This window comes from Molossus molossus, unplaced genomic scaffold, assembly GCF_014108415.1.
Source record: "Molossus molossus isolate mMolMol1 unplaced genomic scaffold, mMolMol1.p scaffold_m16_p_16, whole genome shotgun sequence".
Lineage (NCBI taxonomy): Eukaryota > Metazoa > Chordata > Mammalia > Chiroptera > Molossidae > Molossus > Molossus molossus.
The window spans coordinates 41,386,874-41,410,758 of record NW_023425351.1 but is presented as its reverse complement, the minus strand read 5'-3'; the positions used below and the strand labels follow the sequence as shown (position 1 = coordinate 41,410,758).

At 42.2% G+C, this 23,885-nt stretch overlaps 1 protein-coding gene across 1 annotated transcript in view; it reads right to left on the bottom strand.

Moving 5' to 3' along the window:
- LAPTM4B (lysosomal protein transmembrane 4 beta) overlaps positions 1–23,885 on the bottom strand; it is a 60,753-nt gene continuing 36,868 nt past the window's right edge. The window contains 5 exon segments of the mRNA XM_036264045.1: positions 1–489; positions 13,321–13,416; positions 15,407–15,505; positions 18,731–18,853; positions 19,553–19,626. Coding sequence (XP_036119938.1) covers positions 412–489; positions 13,321–13,416; positions 15,407–15,505; positions 18,731–18,853; positions 19,553–19,626 — 470 coding nt within the window. The 3' untranslated portion in view covers positions 1–411.

Genomic DNA, 23,885 nt, shown 5'->3' with positions numbered 1-23,885 from the left:
AGACAAGTAGTGTCTACTTTTGATTTTATTTTACACATTCAAGAAAAACAGAGAAGGGAAAAAAAAGGTGCCTTTTCCCCCAACTTTGAGGCCTGACGTACAAAACCAGACTTCTTGGACTCGAGGCTCATCCAGGTTGTTGGGACGTCTCAGTGTTTGGGGAGTCCAGGGAAGACGAGGGGAGCCCGTTGCACCCCACCCCACAGGAACTCTACCCCTGCCCTGTCACAGTGCTCTAGCTAAAGCATATGTTTAAAACTACAGAGGGTTTCAACTTAACACTAAAGAGAATAAAGTGTAGCATTTCAGCAACAAAAAAGCCCAGAGAGCTCATCTGAGAAGTGAAAATAAAGAACTATTGCTCAGGTGTCTGAGAGGTCAAGCTCATGCTCAGCCCCGCCCCTTTCAGGCTCAGGCAGACACGTAAGGTGGGGGCGGCTCCTTGGCAGCACCAGTCACAGTGGCATCATCGTACGGGGGTAACAGCACCTAAGAAGAAAAAGAGGCAAGGGTCAGTGTTGGAAAGTGCACCTATGTTCCCCTGAGCTTTAACTTTAATTGAACTTTTATGTAATTAAATGTTTCCCATAACCTATTCCAATTTCAATTTCCAACAGGTAGCTCGACTTTGATGAGACTTTGTTTATTTTTTATTAATTTTTGTTTCTTGATTTCAGAGAGAGGAAGGGGGCAGGGAGAAGAGACATCGATTTGTCGTTCCACTTATTTAAGCATTCATTAGTTGATTCTTGCATGTGCCCTGACTGGGGATCAAACCGGAAACCTTGGTGTTCTGGGACAACACTCTTATCTACTGAGCTACCTGGCCAGGGAGACTGTCTGAGTCTTTAAAGAGGCAAACGAGAGGCGACTTTTGGCCCTTTCAGCGTTTTCCAAGTCCTGGTCACGTGCCTAGATGTGTCGGCGCCTGCAGAGCCGGCGGGCCGTGTGCAGGAGAGGAGGGAGGCGGGGAGGCTCCGAAGGTGCTGTGCCCGCCCGTGGGCGCACACACCCAGGGCAGGCACCAAGCGACTCAGGGACCACTCGGGCAAGATCGGACAGTCGAGTGGAGCACACAAGGGCCTGGGGATCACTATGGCCCCCAGGCCTGGCTCAGACACAACTTGTCCGTGTGGTCTTGGGGAGGGGACTCCATCTCAACTCCACATCTGTAAAACGAAGGTGCTTGAGAATGAGAGACTATGAAATGCCTAGCGCACTGCTTGGTGCCCACCTGACATGGCAGATACCATCTGTAAACGGCAGGAGAAAAACAAATGAGAACAAACGCTAAATTGATAACCTAGCTGTTCACATTTCAAGTACTAAAACAACTACTTGTAACTGTCTATGAACTGTCAACGTTCATAGAAAACATCAGCTGATTTTGGCTTTCTTGGAATAGAAAACAAAACACAAGAGAATGCCAACTCAATATAATTAGCCTTTTAATCAGTCAGCTAACATTTGCTATGCACCTACTATGTGACAGGCATTGTGGGTTCAAGATAATTAAAATGAAACACAGTTTCTGCCCTTGGGAATTCAGAGATGAGATGAAAAAAAAGTTACCCACTTCAAGTGCTTTGTGGAAAGAGAAGGAATATTTGCAAATCAAAAGAACAAAACCAAATCACATTCTGTTGTGGATGGACATCACTTAAAGTGCAAAGGTTTATCAATTTCATGAATTTTCATTTATCCATCCTTTGACTCCTAGTGGGATAACACTAAAAGACTCGAAGTTTGTGAGCCTCAGTTAATCCCAGCGGGGCCACTACCTACTCGACAGAGCTCAGAACATGGACGAACTGCCGGGAGAGCCTCCAGGCTGGCCTGAGGGAATCTGGATGGTCCGTGCGGTGGGGAGATGGAGCCTGGCACTGAAGGCACCTCGCCCGGGGGGTCCAATGTGAGGACAAAAGCACCCAGTAATTTGAATAGAGGAAGTTTAATAAAGAATTATTGACGGGATCGAAGGAAAGAGCTACGGGAACTCGTGACATCAGTGCTGAGCGAGGGCACTCAGGGAAAGGGCCGGCGCAGAAAGGGGCCCCTCTCCAAGGCTGAGAGCCGAGCACTGTGGCCAGGCCAGCAGGTGGAGGCTGACGTGTAAAGGACCACCCGCCGGGACAGTGGAAAGCTGTGCTGGAAGCCGTGCACAGGGCGGGGCCACACCCCGGAGACTGCCCGGAGGGGGTGCTTGCCAGGAAGGCTGTCAAGAGGAGGTGTTGCTGCTGCTGTCCCCCCTGCATCTCAGGGGGCACTGCCAACAGGATCCAAACACTACAGATGCACACAGGAGCCAGGAGGAGAAAACCCCTTTCTCCTCCAATGCCCTCCACCGACAAGGCTGATCAGTGGGTTTGCTGGTAAAGGAGGAATATTTACATGTAACACCCAGCTCCAATCAGCCTACAATTAGGGAGCTGCCAAATGGATAACTCACAGCAACACACAAGCAGGGTCAACAGGCCGGAGAAGCGTCCCATCTGCTTCACAGCCTGTCCCAAAGTGGGGGTGACACTGTGCCTGGGCCCTAAGTCTTTCATCCTCAGGAATTACCAAGGCACAGAATCCAGGCCAATGTCCAGTTGTTGCCCTGCAGAGAGGGAAGGAGTACCCACAGTACACTCAGCACAGGACGCTGAGCCAAGGCAGGGAGCATGGCCAGTGCCCCACCAAGAGGAAACCATCCGCACGTAGTATGGCGGGGCTCTCAGCGACGGTGACACAAACCTGAACACACCTGAAGGAAGTGCAGTCTAGGGGAGCCAGGTGAATCAGGTACCCTGAGCACCACAGAAGCGTGGTGTGGACAAGATGTTCAAGCAGGACAGACAGGGACGACTAATTTAGGTGGGGGCGGGGGGGCTCTCTCAGGAGGACACCTAGGACCAAGCACAGAGTGAAGAGGACAGTGCGGTAGGCAGGGAGGGAAGAGCAAAGGTCAGGAAGGGAAGCTTGAAAATGGAGCACCTTCCGGGAACCCAGGGATCTGTGCAAATGGGTTCGGCCTCATTCCACCCCTTGTCCAACAATCAACTGACTGATCTCCATCTCTAGCCTTGGAGAAGCTGTCCCAACACACAGTGGAGCTACTACTTAAAAGGGACTAAAACCAGCCATCATACCCAACTTATTTTCCAGAGCAAAATGCAATACGCAAACTCTCCAACATGTTCACAGAAGATCAAACACAATTTTTTCTTTGGGGGGTGGGGGGTGCTGAAAATTTGCCTCAGTGTTCATCACTGTCTCTTACTATTTATTTTCAAACTTCTTTTAAAGGTTCATCTTACATCAGTATTTCAACATTCTAATGGCTTTTCCACCAAATCCTCTACTGCCTTGGACCGTATGCACACAGTCCAGTGCAGGTGAGAGTCCCCTTGCACTACGGGCTCAGACACAGCTCGGACACATGCTCATCCACACTTCCCCGTGACCAGACACTGAAGGCCGATGGTACAATAGCCTCCGCTCAGCTCGTTCCTCGTCCCCCTGGATTACTTCAGTGAAAAAGATCGCCAAATGACACCGGTTTTAATTCTGAAGGGGGCAGTGTCATCTGTGAATCTAAACAATGTTAATGTTATAGGTGACTTCACAGAAGGGCTGGTGAAGTAAGGACTGCCACCCTGCTTCTGTTCCAGCCCGACTGAAAACACCTGCTACTGGCCTTCTCTACCAAGATCGGCGAAGGACTCGGTCATCTGGGAAAACAAATGTACGGCCAATTAAGTTAGAAGATGCCATACAAGAAAACTGGTGAAAACTCAACTATGTTGACATTTTAAAAGTTGGCACTTAGTTAAACCCAGTCTTTTATTTTTAAAAATGTAATCATTCACAATGACTAATGTCTGAGGACTAAGAATACAGGCCACGTCCTACTTCAATCTACAGTCACTGCCTGGTTAAAACAGCAGCTGCTCGCTGAGTAAGTGGATAAACAGACACAGTACAGATCTCAGCCACAGACCCTACTCCAATAATACTCACTGCAACCAAATTCTAACCTAAGTCCCTGGAGTTTGTCTCCACAGGATCTCGACTACCGAGTGTCTGTATGACAGTGTAACTCCCATAGATAGAAACATCCCTCCTGTCAACGACCCCAGAAGGCCTCTGTCCATTAGGAAGATCAGCCTCTATCTATCTGCACTGTCTCTTTAACTGAGAGGTGTCACACAGGTGACAGCATGCTGGTGGGAATGCAGCTCATCCTCCATTTCGGTTCAACTCGGCCAGTATGCAGTGTTACTGGGGAAACTCCATTCTTCTTAGCTACGTCAACACACAGAACAGCTGGAGAGGCTAAAATTAACATCACAGGTAGCAAAACGTAACAGGCCACATATCCACGGGCCATTAAAATTTGGGAAACTAATGCGTTCTATCAAATATTAAGACATCGTATAATGCTCAAGAGGAAAGAACTATTTATTGGTAAAAATAGAAAATGTTTGGGTAGAGATGGACTTTTACTACATGTAATATTAGAGTTAAGCCACTAAAGGCTTATTTGGAATTCTACAGCTGCTGGGATTACATTTCCAAAAGTATTATTATAAAAGTTACATAAATGTCTTCAAGACATTCACAGAATTACGTGCCAAGTTTTATTTTTCTGGAGAGAGAGTTCAGAGCTTTCATCAGACTGTCAAAGAACCGTCCCCAGAGATTTTGGGGTCCAGGACAGGGTGGGGTGGGTGGCAGTACAAAGCACAAGGTAAACAGCAGCAGGAATTGGTCTCCTGCCCCCCACATCCTCATACACTGAGGTAAGTTAAATAAAGTCAAGGTGCAGGATGACAGCTGTGTGGTACCTCGATCATCCTGAAGCAGGAGGAGAAGCCCCAATAAAGAAAGAAAATTGACAGGTGACCTTCTAGAGTTAAACATTCTTTTTTTTTTATCCTCATTCAAGGACATTTTTCCATTTTTTGTACAGACAGAGTGGGAGGGAGAGAGAGGAAGAGAGAGAGAGAGGGAAACATCGATGTGAAAGGGACACATCGAGTGGCTGCCACCCGCACGACCAACCAGGGCCGGGGACAAACTGCAACCGAGGTACATGCCCTTAGCGGGAACCAAACCCGGGTCTCTCCAGACCGCAGGCGGATGCTCTAACCGCTGAGCCAAACCGGCCAGGGATAGAGTTAAACATTTGGAAAATAATGTTCATAGGTGATGGACAGGTCCGACAGCTGCATGGAAAGGATCGGGCTAAGGAACAAGCTAGGTAAAAGGTCAGCACTTGGCCCAGCTGCCGTGGCTCAGTGGATGGGCATCGACCCACATACCAAGAAGTTGCCAGTTCCCAGTCAGGGCACATAGTTGGGTTGCAGGCTTGGTGCCCATAGGTGGTGTGCAGGAGGTCGTTGATCAATGTTTTGCTCTCATCGATGTTCCTACCTCTCTCTCTCTCTCTAAAAATCAATAAAAACATATTTTAAAAAAATGTTTTTAGCCCTGGTCGGTTTGGCTCGGCAGTTGGAGCATGGGCCTGCGGTCCAGAGAGACCCGGGTTCGGTTTCCGCTAAGGGCACATACCTCAGTTGCGGTTTGTCCCCAGCCCTGGTTGGGTTGTGCGGGTGGCAACCACTTGATGTGTCCCTTTCACGTTGATGTTTCTCTCTCTCTCCCTCCCACTCTATCTGAGCAAAAAAATGGAAAAATGTCCTCAAGTGAGGATAAAAAAAAAAAAGTTTTTAAAATGCCACTGTGGCACAGAGCACTTAGGCACAATCTAGTAAGTGCTCAATTTGCAGCCTTCATTTTATTTACACATTCTTGTAGTCTACTTGCTACGCTGGCACAGAGTTCTGTACATTTTACCATCAAATTTAGGCCGTGCCTTGTAACTGACAGCATCCTACAGAAGAGGTACCTAAAGCAATGGTGAAATATACAATTGGTGGCCGTATCCAGTGACTCCACTGTCACAGGAAATGGAAGAACATAAGCAAATTTGGTGTGGTGGTGGTGGTGGTGGTGGGGAGTTCTAGTGAGAACCCCTCCCCCATCCATAATAAGAAATCATTTCCAAAGGCAAATAAAAAGATAATTTTATCCTCAATTCACTGCAAAACTACCGTAAATTGTCCTCATTTGATGTTATAGAAGTTATTATTTCTCTAATTCTCAGCAAAGAAGCTACTCAAGTGATTTTATAGAGTATACTCATAATATAGAATTCATACCTCAAATCTTTCGAATTGGGTCAAAATATCCTCACTAGTGAGATATTTGGGCAGGAAATACCAAAATAATATAGCAGGCCAAATTTAAAGTTAAAATGGTTCTGGGCACTTAAATATCTACTATTTAAATAAATATATCTAAAGCAACTATGTCTAAATATACACATAGGCATATAACTATGTCTAAATAAATATATCTTTAAAAAACTGTGTTTTTATCAATTATAGAAATATCTAATTTAACTCCGGAAGAAACAGAAGCAATGAACTGTGAGCTGTCACCAGTGTAACCCCATCAAAGGCACCCCCACTTCTCGGGCTCCAGGTCTCAAGCCTGAATGTGTTTCGCCACCTACTGTGCACCGTCTCCCTCGAGATCCCACACAGGGTGTTCCGTAGGCCGCACTCGGGCTGGAAGGACTGCTCAGAACCTCTGATCTCAGATTCCCACTCACCTGTTCCCCTCCCCCATACACTTCCCTCCCTCCCTCACCTTAATGGAAAGGAAAGTATCTCCTGCTTTGATCTTTAGCAAAAACAAATCAACTGCTTAATTTTCTACTATAATCAGTGTCTACCAGTTTCATTTTTTTCATAGCTATAAATGAAATATAAGCTTCCATATTCCGCTTTTTAAAACATAAACCTTTCCTCTGCTGTTACACTGCTCATAATTTTTATAACAACAGACATTTTATCAAGAGGATATACCCTTAACCAACCCAGTTGCCAATTATTAAACAATATTGCATAAACATCTGATATACATTTTTTTAATACTCCCTTAAGATATATCCCCAGAAACACTTCTTAGAATGTTAAAGAAAAAATAAAGTAAAATTAGCCCGGCCAGTGTGGCTCAGTGGATTGAGTGTCATGCCCTGGACTGAGAAGTCCTGGTTCCTTTCTCATGCCCGAGTTTTGGGCTCGATCCCCAGTAGGGGGCATGTGGGAGGCAGCCCATGGATGTTTCTGTCTCTCTCTCTTTAAAAAACAAGACAAAACAAACAAACAATAAAAACATTTAAAATAAATAAAAATTGAATGTCTTTCCCTGGCGGGTGTGGCTCAGGTAGTTGAGCGCAGACCCAGGCACCAAGGGGTTTCAGGTTCCATTCCCAGTCAAGGGCACATGCTCAGGCTGCAATCCCCAGGAGGGGGTGAGCAGGAGGCACCTGACTGACGTGCTCTCACATTGATGTTTCTCCCCCACCCTCCAAAATCAATCAAGTATTTTTAAAAAATTAAGAATGTCAATGTCTTATTTGTCCCTAGAGTAAAAATCAGTATGAACTCTATTTTGGACACTTGTGATAAATAAAAAGGCAAGCTCTGTGTGCTTTAAAGTAAAACAATAAAAATAAAGGGAGATTTTATCCTCAACTCACTGCAAGACTATTATACTGCTTTCAGTTGGTGTTATAGGAGGATTCCAGTTAAGCAACTGATTAATATACTCTTAACCAGGTTCACAATGAAAACTGGGTTTACTTAAAAATGTTCTTCCAGAACTTTTGGGTTTCAAATATCTATGTGTCGATTTGACCACTTCAAACACTCTTTGGATACAATAACTGCTAAGTTATACAGGTGAGAGATCATTTCTAGCAGATTAGAATATAATTTTTGTTGTTGTTATTAATCCTCACCTGAGATATTTCTCTGTTGATTTTTAGATAGAGGGGAAGGGAGGGAGGAAAAAGAGGAGGAAAAGAGAGAGGCAGACAGACAGACACAAACATCAATTGGTTGCCTCTCACACCATCCCGACCGGGACTGGGGATGGAACCTATAACCCAGGTATGTGCCCTTGACTAAGAATTGAACCCATGACCCTTCCATCTGTGGACCGATGCTCTAACCGCTGAGCCAAACCGGCCAGGGCAGGTGTTTCTTTTGACATAAGGATGCCATGAACAAAATATGAACACCTTAAGACATTAAGAACAAAAAAAGTTTGTGACCATTTTGTCTTGGGCATTTCTTTCATAGGTTTTTTGCTTTGAGTTGGATGGGAAACTGGAGGAGAGATTCACCCATGGAATGATCTCCAATATCTAATAACTCTTATCTATTCTACGTGAGTAGTAGTTGGGAAAGTATATATCTGGCTAATAAACTGTATTGTTTCAGAGGGGAAAAAAAGCATACTTATTTTCTACCAACAAGAGTCCCAGTATCTTTCCAGAGGTCACCCTGAGACGATTCAGCCTGGAAGAAAAGCCATCTGGCCTAATACTTGATCAGTACGTGAAAGACACAACATGTTATGTCTGTGTAGATTCCCAAAACAGAGCTGGACAAAAGATAAGCTTATTATTATAAGCGTAGCTATACAATGATCTCAATATAGCTATGGAGATAGGGAAAATGACAGAACTTTATCATTTCAACCCCCACTTAGAATCTCAGAGTGAGGCTCCAGCATATTTCGACTGACTTCTTTAGTTTTAGTTAAAACAACCTTTAACCATGAACAGCCCTGTTTCAAAAAAACCAAATCTGTTCTCCAACCCTACAACTCCAGATCATGGCCCCAGCAAAAGGAAGCTGTGACTCATGGACAAATGGCTGACTCTAGGTCTGGGCCAGGCAATGTACAAGATGGGCACAGAACACCTTGTACCTTGTCACATCAGACAGCAAGGTCGCCATCAAAGACTGTGTCAAAAGTTCTGGGCACCGACTTGAAGAGGCTCCAAAAGGCCAAACACAGTACATTTTGAGCGTTTAGAAGGATATTAATTATAATGTACCAGCTTTTGAGAGAAAGCTTTTATTTTCCCCCTTTTAAAAGTTACAAAATAGGCCCTGGCCAGTTTGGCTCAGCGGTTAGAGCGACGGCCCGCGGACCAATGAGTTGCAGTTTAAATTCCAGCCAAGGGCACGAACCTCGCTTATGGTTTGTCCCCAGCCCTGGTTGGGGTCGTGTAGGAGGCAACCACTCTCTCTCTCTTTCATGTCGATGTTTCTCTCTCTTTTACTTCCTCTCTCTCCCTCCCACGCTATCTGAACAAAGGTGAAAAAAATGTCCTTGGGTGAGAATAAAAAAAAAAAAGTTGCAAAATAGGTATCAATAATAGGTAAGTTTTATTTAGGCTTAGTGATAAAATTAAAATAGTTGTACTTTTCAGCTCGACGTCTCTGGATCTTCTAATAATAGGAATCTTGCCCTGGCCGGTTTGGCTCAGTGGTTGGAGCGCCGGCCTGCGGACAAGTCCCAGGTTCGGTTCCCATTAGGGGCACGTACCAAAAAATAAATTAAAAAAAAAAAAAAAAAAAAAAATAGGGCTCTTTTCATGAGTTCATGTATTACTTAAAAACCTCAATTCACACACACACACACACACATAAAAAAACAAACCAAAAAAACCCACTCCTCACTGATCACCACTAGAGAATGATTTTGAAAACTGATCAAGAGAACAAAACCAAGTGTATTTATCCATGTCACAAATAGTCCTGGATAGACTATTAGTACAGGAGGGAAAGTTTCTTCTTGTAGAAATATTCCAGCTAATAAATGAAAAAAGAATGATAGAATGTCATAGTAACATAACCCTTCAAGAGTCAATGAATCTAGGCATTAGGTAGCAATGGTTGCTGACATCCCAGAAAGACAGAACCAAGCAGATATTACATGCCTCCTGGTGGAAGAACAAATAATCAACTGTGAAGTAATCTTGAAAAAAAGTAAAAATATGGGAATAAGAATATGGAAAGCCTCTAGACCTATTTTACTGGGAATACAAAAAGGACCAAAATCAGAAAAATCTACTCTATAGGACAAACTAGTTTCTTCAATAAAAAATTAAGAGACTTAAATATACATACAGGGGTGGGCAAAAGTAGGTTTATAGTTGTTTATATGGAAAGTTAATACAACGATTAGTAAATAGCCCGGCCGGTGTGGCTCAGTGGGTTGAGCGTCGTCCCATGGACTAAAAGGTCCCAGTTCCATTCCCGGGTCACGGCACATGCCTGGGTTGCAGGCTCAATCCCCACAGGGGACATGCAGGAAACAGCCAAGCGATATTTCTCTCTCACACTGATGTTCTCTCTCTCTCCCTCTCCCTTTCTCTCTCACTAAAAAAAAAACAAAAAATTTAAATAATAATTAGTAAATAATTATTCAAGAATAAACTTTCACATACTCACAACTGTAAACCTACTTTGTCAACCCCTAGATCCATAGATTGTTTCAAATAAACTGCAAGAAAAATTATGACACTTATGAGACAATTGGAAATCTGAGCACTTACTGTGTATTTTGATATTAAGATATTTTATATAACTTTATATATAATTATGCTTTAAAAAACAACCACAGTACCATTATATGGCTTTGTTTTTTAAATTTAAATACTGTCAGAAAGCTAAGACTTCACATGGCGATCATTCCCTATATTTTGGCCTGAACTGTCAATGCAACTGAGTTATGAGAAATGAGAAATCTCCCTTTCCCAGGAATACCATTCTTCAAAAAAAAATAAAATGAAATAAAATGAAAGGCTCACTGGGAACTTTGACAAAGTAGTTAACATTATCAGCAGCAACTCAGTTTCTTTATCTTAAAAATAGCAAGTTGGATGCATAACGAATAGACACAGACAACACTGTGGGGAAGGCAGGAGGGAGGGGGAGCGGGGGGGTCAATGAGGAAAAAAGGGGGGACATCTGTAATACTTTCAACAACTTTAAAAAAAAAAAAAAAAAGGCAAGTTGATACAGAATGACTGAGGAGATAATGACCAACAACTACCACTAAGCAATCCCCTGGCGTCTTATATCACACACCAGGGAACAATCAGAGCTGGCATGGTCCACAGTCCCCAATCCTAGTCACTACAAACTCCTGCCAAGCTGCACGCCTTTCTAAGGGAAAGAAATCTATTATTAGAGGAGCTGGGGATGTCCCATTAAAAAGCACAATTATTTTGAGTTTATGTTAGCCTAAATAAAATTTTACTGTTACTCCGCATCTAATTTTGAATCTTTCAAACCGAGAAAAATAAGTTTCTTCTAAAAAGTTCATTAGAGCCCTGGCCGGTTTGGCTCAGCGGTTAGAGTGTTGGCCTGCGGTCCTGAGAGACCCGGGTTCAGTTCCCGCTAAGGGCATGTACCTCGGTTGCAGTTTGTCCCCGGTTGGGTCGTGCGGGTGGCAACCACTCGATGTGTCCCTTTCACATCGATGTTTCTCTTTCTCTCTCTCCCTCCCACTCTATCTGAACAAAAAACGAAAAAATGTCCTCGGGAGAGGATAAAAAAAAGAAAAGAAAAAAAAAAAAAACAGATAAATACCTAGAAACTCAAAAGGAAAAAATTCTCTAAGCCAGTTAACTTTACCAAGATCACAATAATTTTGAAGTGACTTCTTTAAAGAGACTTACTGACTCAAGCAAAAGTCTCTAAGGAGATAAGCAGACAGTGTGTGCTGTGTCAGTGCAGACGATCCTGAAGGCCCGGAAAGGGTGGCCTCGGCACCTGGGGCGCTGGGTTTCGTGCCTGCGATCGCGGCACAGCCTCTCCTGAAACCACTGCCCGCGCGTATTTGACTCGGCTCCACCAATGCTTGGCAGTACTTAGGACAGCTAGTCATGTATAACACGCTTTCTCCCAGAGACCCCAAAGTTCTCAGTAACATCAGCTTGCTTCTATATACCCGATATAAAGGTTGAAATTACTGTATTCCCATTTTATACACAGGAAAGTAAAGGCAGGGACAGGTTAAATTATTTCAGTAAGGTCACAGAGTGAACAAGTCACCAGAACGTAAGAAACAAAGCAAAACATAGAACTCAGTTCTAATTTAGATTTGACATACCGTCTATATTCACCCTTCATCGGTCCTGCCCTTTCTATCCCCTGCAGTAGTATCCATTTCCACCCATCCCACACGCTCAGCTCCATCCTTTTTTTTTTTTTTTTTTAAATCCTCACCCGAGGACATTTTTTCATTTTTTGTTCAGGTAGAGTGGGAGGGAGAGAGAGAGTAACATCGACGTGAAAGGGACACATTGAGTGGCTGCCACCCGCATGACCCAACCAGGGCCGGGGACAAACTGCAACCAAGTACGCGCCCTTAGCGGGAACCGAACCCGGGTCTCTCTGAACCGCAGGCCGACGCTCTAACCGCTGAGCCAAACCGGCCAGGGCCCCATCACTTTTATTAGCCACTAAGTGAGCACGTACCTGTGCTGAATGCAGAGGCAATGGACACGCAGTATCTACAGGACTTATACTTTTACCTTACCATGATCCGGGCAGTTTAAAATAATTTACATAAAGTGCAAATGATTTCCGGGACTCTTCCAGTGAATACATGTTTTCCAAAATATTATTTGAGAGGTTTGAAAATTTTAAGTATGAACAACTAGTAACAGGACAGGGATCATCTACATTCTTTTACTGAGGTTTTAATATGCAGGGCAAGTTTTATTTATTTTATTTATTTTTTATCCTCACCCGAGGACATTTTCCCATTTTTTTGTTCAGGTAGAATGGGAGGGAGAGAGAGGAACAGAGAGAGAGAGAGAGAGAAACATCGACGTGAAGGGACACATCGAGTGGCTGCCACACGCACGACCGACCAGGGCCGAGGACAAACTGCAACCGAGGTACGTGCCCTTAGCGGGAACCGAACCCGGGTCTCTCAGGACCGCAGGCTGACGCTCTAACCGCTGAGCCAAACCAGCCAGGGCATATGCAGGGCAAGTTTTAAAGACATAGTTAACTTGTGCCATTCTTATTTCTCTACCTATAATATCACATTTCAAGGTTTAATTTCATGTGTCCAGTGAGACAGTATAATCATACGATGCAGAATTACATCCAGTGGTTTAATAATTCAGGTTTAAGACATATAAATATGGAGACGGTACATATATTTGCTATCTGTAATAGTTTTTAAATAAACCAGAAGTTGAATCATCTGGGTTTTAATATACTTTAAGGAAAATAAAACATTTCATTCACCTATGAATCGTCTGATGACTAAGCAGCTCATGAGTATGTTTCAACAACAGTAAAAACATAGCAACACCAGAAACATTTAGAAGCCACCACACAGTTAATGTGGGGAGACCTCCTCGGTACAGGACGTGGCACCTACCGTAGTGTCATTGCCGGTAACATACACCAGGACGTCAGAGTTGTTCCTGCCATTGATATATCGGTAGCAGTTCCAAACGCAGCTAATCAAGTATCCCTGAAAGTGAGGAGTAATTATCAGCAATTTAATTCTCAAATTTCTAACAATTTTATTTATTTATTTATTTATTTATTTATTTATTTATTTATTTATTTATTTATTTTTATCCTCACCCGAGGACATTTTTTGTTCAGGTAGAGTGGGAGGGAGAGAGAGGGAGAGAGAGAGAGAGAGAAACATCGATGTGAAAGGGACACATCGAGTGGCTGCCACCCGCACGACCGACCAGGCCGGGGACAAACTGCAACCGAGGCATGTGCCCTTAGCGGAAACCGAACCCAGGTCTCTCTGGACTGCAGGCCGACGCTCCAACCGCTGAGCCAAACCAGCCAGGGCCAAATTTCTAACAATTTTAAATGTCACCACAGAGAAAGCCGTATTACAAAACTTTTATTCACATAAATTATAAATGCATAAATTGACTCTACTAAACCAAAAAGATTTTAAAATGACAAATATTGGGTACAGTAACTTTCTGACAAAGGGGGCTATGCTAGCCTTATTCTGCCACAGCACCCCAGTAGGTGGTGAAAGTGGAGAGAGGGGCTGAGAAAAAAATTCGAAAAGAAGGTAGTAGCAAATGCCAAACACATCTATTGCTCCGAAATTCACAGGACAATTAACCAATTTCTCACATTTTAAATTCCGTGTCTTTGAGATTTTTATTCTATATGCTTATCTAAGTTTTTATTATCAAATCAATTTTTAAAATAGGCTTACAGGATAAAAATTTGCTACAGTCAATAAAATTCATAAAAACACTTCCATTTCATAATAAAATATCCAAAGAAGATACTTAAAAACCCCCTCTCCCTCCCCCTCGGCAAGGGAAAGGCGCCAAACCGCGTCAAAAGCTAAGGGGAATCTATCCTTCAAAGACAAGCAGCAGCAAGTGACAGTTTGTGGCCTTTTGCCAGGAGCCAAATCTACATGCAGCCTGGGTGGCAGAGGATGGCATTTGGGGTTGACAGAGCAGCCAGAAGTTGGGGTAAAGGGGAGTAGGAGCTGTAGGCACGGTAAGCCTCAACATCTGTGCATAACATTCCCCCAAATCTTTGACCATTAAACTACAAATGCAATACCAACATACTCTGTTTTACAGGGGAAAATGTAGACCCAAATAATCGTCAATGAATTCTTTCCTTTGAATGATTCACTTCTTCATATTACCTATTTAAAATGACCTTTCTCCCTAGATGCAGCTCCCTCAAGCTTTACTGAAGTTTGATTTTTGGAGAACTGGGCAATTTTAAGTCAAAATAAAGACTATGAAAGGTATTAAAAATTAAAAGTTCAAAGTCCAATAATAATTTGAGAATTTTCTACTCATTAGTAGCACACCGGTGTGGATTATAATGATGTTTCTGTTACAGGTTCACAAAGATGAAAAGGAACAGACAGCCCTCAGCTGCTGAGGGTGCGGAAACACGGCTGATGGGAGTGTTCTCATTCAACTTCTGTGCAAATCAATTTGACAACCTAGCACAAGCCTTCAAATTATGCATACCTTCTAATTTTAAGAAATGTACCTTAGGGAATGCCTAAATATACAAAATACGTTATTTAATTTTATTCATTGCAGCAATATTAATAACGGAAAAAGTAGAAACTGTCTCAATGTCCAACAATAATTTATTAAATAATGATTCATATAATAGAATGCTAAACAATGATGTTGAGAATATAATGCATTTTAAAAACAAGTTACAAACATTGTAATAAATGCTGCAGCATATAATATGTACTACTCAATGCATAACATTACATTAATTTATTCTCATCTGAATAAATCTGGGAATAACCCTTGACTAGCCTGTGGAAGTTTGGTTAGTGATTGTCTTTCATATTGTTAAGAGAATGAAAAGAACAGTCAGAAAAATAAAAAATCTAAAGCAAGAGAATGAGCTGACTGAAATTTGTATACTTCTTTGGCATTCGTGAATATGTTTAATAATATTTAGGCAATGAGTAAAATCTTTATTCTTACCTTGAAAGTCAAGATAATGCTGATAAACAGAAGAATAATAAGGACCAAACAGGTAGAATTCACTGACATGATATCATCTTTGTAGGGAAAATTAGGAGGCTGCAAAAGAAAAGCATCTCATTAGCAAATCTCATTAATCATTCAGGATTATATTTCCTAGGCTTTAATCACATGTGCTTATCAGAATATAATTAAAGTGGATAGCTATTAAAGACCCCTACAGAATTTCTAGCCTACTTCTACTAATAAAAAAAGCTCGTCTATGCAGAGTTCATGCACTAACTATCGAAAAGAAAAATCAGAGGAAGATTCATGAAAACATATCTATGCCCTCCTACCATACAAAAAGCTAAAAGGCAGTCATCTTTATACACTTCTGATATATGGATTTCCTGCAAAGTCGAAACCAGTCCAAAGAGCTTATAGAGGTCAAGGGGGAGAAACCTATTAAAATAGTGTCTTCTTTATATAGAACATTTTTCCTGCTGCTACTTCTCCTCAAAGAGCAGAATCTTTTATAAGAATAGGTATTTACAGCATTGAAAAAATAATCAAGTTTTACCATCTGGCCATACTGATTAACTACCAGGTCAAAGGAAACCTTCGGAAGATCAAACCTGCTACTGTGGGTAGAGGAAGGGGCAGAGTTTCACCAGGGAACACCTGGTGGGCAGTGAGTGAAGCCCAGCACGTGACTGGCCGAGGTAAGGGTGCAGGAAGGCAGCCCCTGTGCACAGTTGCCTTTTGTCTCTTCTTCCTCAGCCAATGCGATGTGTTTGGACTCTACATTAGCCATCTTCTGAGACAACCAAAAAGTTCCAAACGTTAAGGAAGAGTACAGAGAAAACTCATGACTCTTGTGCTTGGCCCTTCCTCCCCAGGGTGAGCATCACTCAGTGATTGTCAGAGTCTCCTTTCACTTTGGGCAAAATATCTAAGAAATATAATCTAACTCATTCTTTGTGATCAGCTCATGAAACTGGTCCCTTCCCTTGGAGCCTGGCGGGGTTTTCGAGTCTTATTTTAAAGGTAAGAATAAAACCAGGTGCTGTTCACAAGGGAACATGAAATCATCTTGTTTCTGTGTCTAATTAAAAAAAGGATTAAAGTGGAAGTACGTGACCCTTTCTATAAAGATTTTATACTCACTCGCCCAGAAAAGTGAAGGTGGTTTCTAGGTCTAGCTGAGACCCATAAAAACACATGCACAGTTTATTTCAACTGCATTTTATAAGACTCCGCATAAACAGAAAAGGCATCAGAATTAGTGACTGCTCCCCGCCACCAGATACCGCCACCCAGATAATAGTCTCTCAGACTCATTATATCTCAAATAATCAACAAGGGCCTCAAAACCATTGGATCTTTAACAATCCTTTCACGACTGTCTGTTGGCATTGTGGTCATCTGTAGGCCTCACCCATTCCGCCCAGGATGATTTTTAAGTAGAACATACTAGCTTTATTTGGTATGTAATTACAAATAAAAGCAGGTGGTAATTTTTTAAAATAGACATTAAGATTGCTGTCAGCAAGACCAATATTATCATTTCACTACGAGCAGCTCTAAAGCAAAGGCGTGAGAACCGCCGGAACAATGTGGTTCAACAGAAAGTCCGGGAAGTATTCTCAGTGCTCCGAACGCTCACCGACACATCAGGCTCCGTGCTCCTCTTTACAAATCTCTGCAAGCTCAGGGCTGTAGCCCACAACAGACTCCACACCACCCTTCCCAGCAGTACCTCACATGACAGGCTATGTGGACATCATGCTTCCTCCACACTTCCAAGGTATGAATTTCAGGACCCCAGCACCCAATCATCATTACAGAATAAAAACCCAAGCCCGACCAGTGTGGCTCAGAAGTTGAGCGTCAACCCAGGCACCAAGAAGTCATCAGTTCGATTCCAGGTCAGAGCACATGCCCGGGTTGTAGGCCCCATCCCCAGTGGGAGGCATGCAGGAGGCGGCCAATTGATGTTTCCTCTCATCGATGTGTCTCTCTCTCCCTCTCCCTTCCTTTCTCTTTAAAATCAATAAAGAAAAAAATGTTTAAAAATAAATAAATAAATACAGTTTCTTCAGGAAAAAAAGCACACCTCAGGTCCCTTCTGAGTACAGCCAACAGCCCTTTGTGCTGGACTCGAGTTCGGCAGGGAGGTGTCAGCAGTACTTGGAGGGCAGGGTCAGTCACTCTGCCCAGCAGGTGCTGTACGGACAGAGTGCTGTAACCTGGGAGATGGCACTTAAGAGCCATGTGGGATGTTGGCTCAGGCCCGGGACCTCAGAAGCCTGCCTTCTTGATCTCCAGCACTTCGCCACCCAGATCCCCTTATGGCTTCCCTCTTCCCGAGTGTCCTTCCCTCTGCCAGGGCCCCAGCCGAGTGCCTGAGAGTGAGTCTCTGCATCAGTCCTTAAGGTCATCACCAGGGATTCAAGCAGACTCCCTCCTCTTTCAAGTGAACAAAGTCCCTGCTTATTTTCGCTGCCAAAGGTCATGTAGGCTCTTCTTCCCGGCCCTGGTGTTCTGGGTTGGGGGCCCCGGTGTGGGACTGAGATCCCACTTTCCTCTGGGGAGCTCTTGAAGCTGCAATATTTCTTTGTCTTCACAGCCGCTGCCCCCGGGGTACAGGGACCAGCCCATCCCGTGTACCCGCATTTCTCACCAGTCTCTGTGCAGCTTCTTTGTTTCCAATCCTTGGGTGTAACACTCCTGTTCAGGTGCCCTTCTGCTGCTAATTCAGGTTAATTGCTCTAAATTTTAGCTGTAACTCCTGTTCCGTGCCAGGAGGTGTGTGTTGCTTTCGCCTATCGATCGCCATCTTCTCTTTCCCTTGTCACGCGTTTCTTAATACCCAGCCATCAATATTCACACATATGGTTACAAAAGACATTCAGAAAACTAGTCTAAAAAAAGTGCTTGGGGAAGACTGTTTGTGGCCAAGTCAGTGTGGGATGCAGCCCAGAGCGGAGTCCCACTGTTCATGAGCAACAGCAGGCAGACACCTAGCCTGCGCTGATAACTGAGCACGCAGCGTTTTACAAAAATAAAACAATTAGTAACTAGCTTCTAAGTTAGTTAGGTGCATCTAATACCATCATCTCAGCCACCAACTTATCTCAGGAGGTTGTTTTTCCACAAAACACTCTAACAAACCAAAAATCTTATCATCAAGATAACCTTAAAAAAAATCTCTCATCACTAACTCAGACACAAGTTAAAAACCCAAATTAATAGGTGTGCCTGTCTCTCTGAATACCTCTTCTCCGTTACTTAAGCCGGTTCCCCTCGGGAAGAGGAGCGGTCCCTGGGCCGGCCACCTACCAGCTGGCGTATATAATCCTGAACGGAGCTGGGGTAAACAAGCACGGTGACCGCAACCAAGGTGTTCAGGGCAAAATCAAAGATCTGGTAACAGAAGAATGGGATGATCCAGGCCGCATGTTGCTAGATAGGAGAGGAAACAGGATGTTAATGTTAACAGTGTTCAATATCACAAGACAGCATTTCTTTTAATTCAGAGACATCTTCATCCGAAGGGAAAGGGAGGAAAGCAAGTCCTTCAGGCAGGACACGATGGCAGCTGGTGGCCAACTAGGAGTGAACAAGCAAATCCCAGTGACCCTTTCTGAGACTGTACTGGTCTTCCTGGTGCTACATAATACAAACAAGAGGCTTAAACTTTCAAAGATTCTTCCAGAAAACTGAGAACGGTGGCATGTTACTCCTTTTACTTCTTACAGTTATACAAATGATACATTTAAGGGACACACAGGAAAGACCCAGCTGAGTTCCTTTGTTTTTTAAACAGAAAAAAAAATCAACATTTAATACATGCTTGTGGGAAATCGAGGCAACATTGGGTATATCATGATATTTTGGACAAAAAAAGCGGGGTGGGGGGATGAGGTATTAGGTTTCAGAAGTGAGAAGGTGATTTACAGGTAGTTGAGGAAGAGCAGAACGCACATGGCAGGAAATCCTTGCTAGGCAAGGCAGACACAGGGGGCACAGAGGGCACCTGGCTAACAGGCCCTGCCTGAAGCCCTCCTATTTACTGGACTCAATCCAGATTAAGCCAAGGTGACATTGTGAGCTTCCCTTCCTGGAGGTTTTTCTGTCTGAACCTCTTGCAAAGCTGCTTACCTTGTACGCTCCGTAAGTAGCCATCGCACATATCAGGATCATGAGGAGAGAGATTGCAATAGCAATACACATGTCTGCCAAAGGATAAAAAAAGAAAAAAATTAGTAGATCCATTGTTTAAACATTTTCTTAGTCACTCCTCAAAAGCATTTTGTTTATACATCAATTATAAGTGAGAACTTCATACTAAATAAAGCACCAGAGTTCTTTTGGAATTTGAGATGAGAGTTAAAGATAGTAAAGTGCTCAAGAGATGTTCTTCCTAAATCATACAAAAGCCTATAAATATGAGACTGATTTACATATAAGTACATTTCAAAACTGGGAAAAAGATATTGGTTAGATATATTTTAAAAGTTGGTCATCTGGTCCACTGAGTTATATATATAATAAATAGGTTATTTTTTAACATATAGGGGTCCAACTTGTATTTTGTAAACTCATGTGCATCTCCTGCCCCTATTAAAACCCTCTACTTGCTTCCCAATTCATTTAATACAAAACCTCAGTTTCTTATCATGGGCTTCATGTCCCTCCTTGTTCTAAAGCAGGTCTACGTCTACAATCTCGCCTGGCCTCATCCACACTTCCTTGCTCACTATAATCCAGCCAAACAATTGGCTCATTAAACATAGCTAAGATCACCCACTTTAGGGCAATTCCTACTGACTAGAAGAAACATCACTCATATTTTCTCATGACTAGTTCTGCCTTTTTAACCACACGGGTCTCAGCTCAATGTCAACACCTCGGAGATAGCTTCCCTCCCAGGCACCCCCACACGACTACCATTATGTCACTCACATTTGTTATGTGCTGTCTCCCTCGCTCTGCTAGAGGAATCTCGGAGGGAAAGGACTTTCTACATCGTGTTCACAACGACAACCTCAACATTGAGAAGCGGACAGGCACCTGACACAGTAGCTACTAGCCACATGTGGACACTGAGCACTTGAAATGAGGTCAATCTGAATTGAGATGTGCTGTTAGATTAAAATATCCTCCGGATTTCAAGGACTTAGTACAAAAAAAGAAGGTAACCTATCTCATTAATAATTTTTATACTGATTACATAATATTTTGGATAGAAAATAAGATATAGTATTAAAGTTAATCTTGCCTGTTTCTTTTTACCTTTTTTAATGTGGCTACTAGATAATTTAAAACTACATATGTGCTGACATTATTTTTCTATTGAACACGCTGATCTAGAACAATACCATAGTGGGTACTAACTAAACATTTATTCAAGAGGTCATGTTACCATACATTTAGGAGATCCCGATTAGAAGTATGAGATGACTGGGTTTATGACTGGGCTTCTAAAGGTAATGTGTGGAATCCAGTTGGTGTGGCTCAGTGGTTGAGCATCGACCCATGCACCAAGAGGTTGCCGGTTCGATTCCCAGCAGGGCACATGCCCAGTCTCCAGTGGGGGGCACGCAGGGGGTAGCCAATCGATGTTCTCTCTCATGGATGTTTCTCTCTCTCTCTCCCCCTCCCTCCCGCACTCTCTAAAATCAATAAAGAAAAAAAATTAAAAATAAATAAAGATAACGTGTGGGTTATTGCAGAAAAGTGTCTACACGGTGCTGACTGCTTCCGAGGTAGACATTATTGTTCCCACGGAACAGATTATGAAACTAGGGCTCCGAGGTTATGTAACTTGTTGAGAGCATTTGCACAGAAGGGTGAACTATGACTAATCCTGCTCTTATGATTTCAGCCTCTGGCTCTTTCACTGCACATGCTGCTTCTACTTAGGCTTTGACTAGACCATCAACCAGCCTGGCTGTCACTTCCTACAGGTTATTACTCCAAAGGAAAGTATCCTAGTTTTAGTACCACCCTCTCTGTATCCTCAACAGTTTGAGGAGGTTTAGAAACAGATGTACAGGTGGAAGTACACTCTAGGACAGACATGCAGACAAGTTAACAAAGACCTTTTGCCCATCTTAAAAAAAAAAAAGAAGGTTCCTCAATTTGTTCTACAGATTTAATGCAGTAAGTTTATAATAATGGTAATGATTTTTATTAGAGTGAAAATCTGTTTCTCAAAAAAGAAAAAAAGTGAAGGTTATGATAGCCTCAAACTAGTACTTAAAAGAAAACATACATATTTTAGAGTTTATTTTATAATTTCAACACTAAATTAATTTACCTTTTCCCTCTAGTGAGGAAAGAAGCACCTACAAGGAAATTTCACGTATGCCTCAAAGCATTCTTGTAGGGCCAAGGGAGGGAATAAATGTGAATGCATTTTAAATGCCTTAAATGCAAAGGAATGCCCACCTGGTGTGGCTCAGAGGCTGAGTGTAGACCCATGCACCAGAAAGCTGCTGGTTCGATTCCCGGTCAGGGCACATGCTCAGGTTGGGGGCCCAATCCCCAGTGGAGGGCATGCAGGAGGTGGCCAATCGATGTTCTCTCTCATTGATGTTTTTCTATCTCTCTCTCCCTAAAAATAATTAAGTAAATAAATATCTTAAATGCAAAGGGAAAGTCTTCATTTACACACACATATAAGTATGCACACTCATTCTAGTGCTGTCATTGGTATATGAAGCAATGAGGGTATCATGCTCGTTTTTTCCCTGCATAAAGCTGTGAGCATAGTCGAATGTATGTTGTCTACTTTTTCTTTTCCCCATTTTCCTCAGTGCACTAGGCACTGCTACTTCATGTAATCCTTACAGCAACTTTAAGAGGTAGATACTATTATTGTATCTTCATATTAGAGAACAAAAAGATGACTCAGAAAAGGCAAGTAATTTGCCCAAGGATGCCCAGCTAGTAAGTGGTGGATAAGATATTCTAAAAAGAGTTGGACATCAATAAGCAATTATTATGTGCCAAAGCCTATTAGAATTTATAGCAATCTCTGAAACTTAAACTCAGGCAGAAGTTTATTATTTTCTTCTTTGTCTACTTTTACAGTCTCTAAATTCTGTATAGGCATATCTTATAATGAAAAAGAATTAATTTTATGGAGGCCAACCTATCATAGGACATTCTTTGACTACCTTATAGATCTTACAAGATATAGATAAACAAACTCAAGGTATTATTCCAAAAACAATATTAATAACCTTTATTAATATGAAATATTAATATGACAAAAATAATTTTTATAAGACTTACATGTCCTATTCTGAAAAAAAAAGACACCCCAGAACTAAATCTCATGTAATCACAAAAACATTTTAAATTTTCACTTTTTTCAAATAAAAAATCAGAAATTATAAAGGTACAAATACAAGTCATAAAATAAAGTATCCTATCCCCATTCATGAGATACTATTTACCATAAACAAAAATGTTAATTTGAGCTGAGGAAATTTTCAAACTTCTATTCCTATAACTGATTATACCAACCACACCGAAGAAACTGACTATATCCCAAGCACATGAAATAGCTTAGGGAAAACCAAAGTGTAAACCGCATAAGAACACAAAGTAGAAAAGGTAAAACGGGCTAATTTAGTACCCTCTGCCTCCTGGCATGTCAATTCCTCTGAAATAATGTGCAGCAGGATAAAAGAGTTACTCTGAAGAATTACAAGTCATTCTTTTTAATTATGTCACAGGCAACTGAGAAAGTGGTTCTAACAAAAACACAGTGATTTTTACAATCAGTAATAGTACTGGTCAGGGACAGGAATGTCTTTTACTCATTCTCTGCACAGCAGCTCCGTGAACTCAAAGTCACACGGACTGACGTTACTTTTCCTCAATTAAATTCCTGCCTTAATAATGCAGTTCAAGTCTGAAAAAGACCCCAAGAAAAGCTATCCCACAGGCCATAAAAGGCATAATTAGAAAATGTTTCCTGATACTTAAGTCAATTAATCACTGAAATTGAATAGGCATTGAAAAAAGTTCCCTGAAATGCCTTCGTTTAAATATTTCTAATTCTACTTTCCCTTCTATTTCTTGGATTTGTTTCCTTCCCATAAAACTTGTAGGTAGCCAGATAACTTCCTGATTTATGTCCCCACATCCTACTTGCCTAGTCATAAGTCATTCTTATGTCTCAATTTTCTGTAATTTTTGGCGATGTTTCTGGCACTGCGGCTCATAAAAACAAACAGTATTTGGGGTATATTCTCACCATTAAGTCTAGAGAAGGATGATTTTCAACTGAAATCACAGCAATACTATGAACAACTCAGAGCAAATTTCAGAGAACCAAATCCCACAGGGACAAAAGAAAGCCCAGGTTCAAGTCCCTACTCCAGGGTCTCATATTCTGAAGTTGAAAGCTTAGAGAAGAATAAAAAATAAGGCATAATTTTATCCCCTTAAAGGCTCTAATATGCTTCTTGCATGTGTG